Source organism: Patella vulgata, chromosome 7 (genome assembly GCF_932274485.2).
Source record: "Patella vulgata chromosome 7, xgPatVulg1.2, whole genome shotgun sequence".
In the NCBI taxonomy this organism is placed as follows: Eukaryota; Metazoa; Mollusca; class Gastropoda; family Patellidae; genus Patella; species Patella vulgata.
Window position 1 is genome coordinate 68895315 of NC_065885.2, and position 3453 is coordinate 68898767.

The window sequence follows — 3453 nt, forward strand, 5'->3', positions numbered from 1 at the left end:
GGAAAAATTTGGAAGTTGAATATGAAATTTTATGCCGCCAAAGAAATAAATTAAAGGAATGAAACAATCGATTTGTTTAACAAGGTTTTGTATTCTGTTGACTTAATTTCGTAACTTGCTCTACTTAATTTTGGCTTTATAAGAATTTCACCTCAACTAGCTGTCATTTACATATATAAATAAGTATTTAATCCTTGAATAACTACATGTATGTATAGATTATTATTTTTCATGTTTGACTCCAGTGCGCTTTAAAAGTTTGAAATGAAACATAGATTTGTACTTTTCCACCACTGAAATTTGTTATAACTAAATTCGATGTTAATCTTTTAGAGATATTTAGTAACTGGGTTGAGAAATAAACTATAACAAATGAAATATAAGAAGAATTGCTAATATATAATCGATGTGTATTCTCTAAACATTTCCATACCTGTAAGTAGGTATTACATTTAATATTATCACCTATAATGTAACAATTATGAAAAGAATTTGGCGGCAATTTCGTTACGTTTTTTTACACCATCCAATGCTATTATGCGGTTATAACAGGCAACAGCCTCATCACTTCCGTCATAATCTAAATCTAAAAAATCAATATCTGATTATGTAAACTTGCACACGCAGTTATGTAAATGATAGCTTGCTGAGAACTTCTTATGCCACAATGCAGTAGAGCAAATGTTCTTTTTAAAACTACAAATGTTTGTTCAATTAAAACTCTAATTCTACATAAGCTGGTGTTAAAATTCTCTTCATGACTATTTGTTGGGTTTAAAAAAGGTGTCATCAAATAGGTAAAACATAGATATCCAGAACGATCAACAGACCATTGTGAATACCTACAAAATAAATTTTTAAAATATAAATTAAGATGACAGACTGATGATAGTCTACATGCTGATTTTTTTTTTAATTTCAAGGTCAACTACATGGGGAAATAAAATTCAATTTTAGCATGAACTGGGGTTTAATGGCTTATTTTCTTCTCTACAGGCCGAATGCAAATGTGCATGTCCCATACAGTGAGCATTGAGGAACATATTGCATGCACAGATGAGGTATTCTTTTGCGATTTCCTACTGTTGTTAATGACGGGTCCTTTAAACAAGAGAGAGTGTGTCCCAAAAAGTGTGACGGACGGACAGACAGACGAACCCATTTTAATAGTCCCCTGCTTTTTCGAAATAATGTACATTGACAATTCTATGTATGGGGGTCCTCGGTTTATCAGATAAGGGGGGTTGGATGGCTGAATGGTTAGCGTGCGCGCTGTATCATAAAGTCTGTCATTGAGTCGACTGGCGTGGTTTCGAATCCCCGGTTGTACGTGACAAGGAGTAGGGTCGCCTGTCCAACCTCGTGGGTTTTCTCCGGGTTCCTCCCACTGCTAAAGACCCCTACGCGCAAACAAACAACTACACACTTGCAATATAGACAAGAGGCCAATGCTAAGCTTGATCCAATATGGGCAAGAGGCCAATGCTAGGTTTGATCCAGGGACATCCTTGTTAGCGAGCCGGAAGCACACTTTCTATATACAGTCCATGCTAACTCAAATTTTAAAAAGAGTATGACTCTATTTTTTGGAACCTTGAAATAGACAAAAATGGTTCTAAAAGCTCATATTAATGTAATATGAATGTATTTAAAATTTAAAGTGATTTATATTCAATTTTTGAAGAAAATATATTGTAATTTATAATTAATTATGTTCGATGAAATACTTGAACCCTTCAAATTGAAATACAGTCGTTTACGTCTGCTTAATGCATTTTACACATTTTTTTTTTGAATCGGTCTTCCTTCACTAATTATATAATTACTTCCACATTTTGTTGTACGATATGTTTTTTTTTGTTCATAACAAAATGGCACCCGAAACCATTGGGTACACGACTCGTGTACTGATTATAAAATGTTAATTGTGTCTTAAATATTGGATATTAGGGTCCTATAGTTTCACAGCAAGATAACAACATCAATAATGATTGAAATTGATCAATATTGAATTCTATTTCGTGTTTTTAATTCCGAATATTATGGAAAGTATTAAGTTAGAGACTTAGCTCCTTTAAAGGTGATACATTTACTGTAGGTATCAGGCACTGTAATATTATTTCTTAGAAGTTATTATGTTTGCCAACCCTGCTGAAAGTCAATAACATAAATACAAAATATACATGTACATACCATTTTGAAATTGATTATTCAATTTACACTGGCGCCAAATCCTACTGTCGTGAACTGATCCGGGCCAGTTAGCACATAAAGAAGTAATTCTGAATTAGGAGTCACAAATCATCTATAAAAATAAAGTTACACTGTATATTTTATGATCTAATACATTAATCATATTTTAAACTTTCTTAAAGTCAAGAGTAATTATACAGGCATGATGCCAGGGCTAAATACATATTGCATGTCTTTCTTTTGGGCATTAAATGCTACATATATACTGAGCGCCATGGAAAACGCATCACTTAGTTTTTCGTATAACAAAATGATCCTGTAAACATACCTTATTTATTTTGCTTCTTATTGTGAACAATATTCAAATGGGAACACATCAATAACAACACATTTGTACACTTATGGATGTTTAATCTGTAATCAACGGTACAAAGTCAGAGGGGTCAAAACCAAAAGTACGACACAGATGTCAGTGCCGCGTGTGTCCTCCACGGGCTCTTACGCACGCTGTGCAGCGACGTCGCATGGAATTTACCAATGTTTGAAAGAAGGCCTGGGGCAAATTGTTCAATTCTTGGACAAGAGCAGCTTCTAAAGCAGCAATGGTGTGCGTCTGTATCTCCGATACAGACGGCGTCCAATCTCATCCCAGACATGTTCTATCGGTGCCATGTCCGGAGACATGGCTGGCCAGTTCAAGACATTGATGTTGTTAGAAGCCAGGTAGTCCATACTAAAACGGGCGGTATGCGGACGTGCATTATCCTGTTGGAAGTGCTGAAGTTGTGGGTGCGCTCGAAACATCGGAACAACAATTGGTTGCAAGACCTCATCACGGTAGGCTACAGCATAAACGCGACCCCTACACATGTGATAAAATGTGAAGCCTCCCCACACCATTACACCTCCCCCACCCCATCGATTCGTTACGAAGACGCAGCAGTCTGCAAGACATTCCCCAAGACGTCTCCACACACGTTGACGGCCATCAGCGCGATAAAGATGAAAGTGACTCTTATCACTGAAGAGCACACTTTGCCAGTCTACTCTTCTCCATGTCTGGTGTCCTTGAGCCCATATCAAACGCCGCTGACGGTGAGGATCCCTGAGGATAGCTCCAACATAAGATCGTCGTGCACGGAGTCCACGGCGTCTTACGGTGTTGGCACTTACTGGTCCTTGTCTTCCGACGACTGCTGCACCTGTTCGAGTCGCTGGGCGAAATCTGTCACGCAGATGAGTGACCCAGATGTAGCGGTC

At 37.4% G+C, this 3453-nt stretch overlaps 1 protein-coding gene across 1 annotated transcript; it reads right to left on the reverse strand.

The window, feature by feature from the left end:
• Positions 1–329: 329 nt before the first annotated feature.
• Positions 330–2282, reverse strand: LOC126826903 (putative nuclease HARBI1; the record flags this gene model as incomplete). Its single annotated transcript, XM_050556012.2, has 3 exons — positions 330–363; positions 672–842; positions 2184–2282. Coding segments are annotated over 3 exons (304 nt in total), but the record flags the coding sequence as incomplete, so codon positions are not given.
• Positions 2283–3453: the final 1171 nt, after the last annotated feature.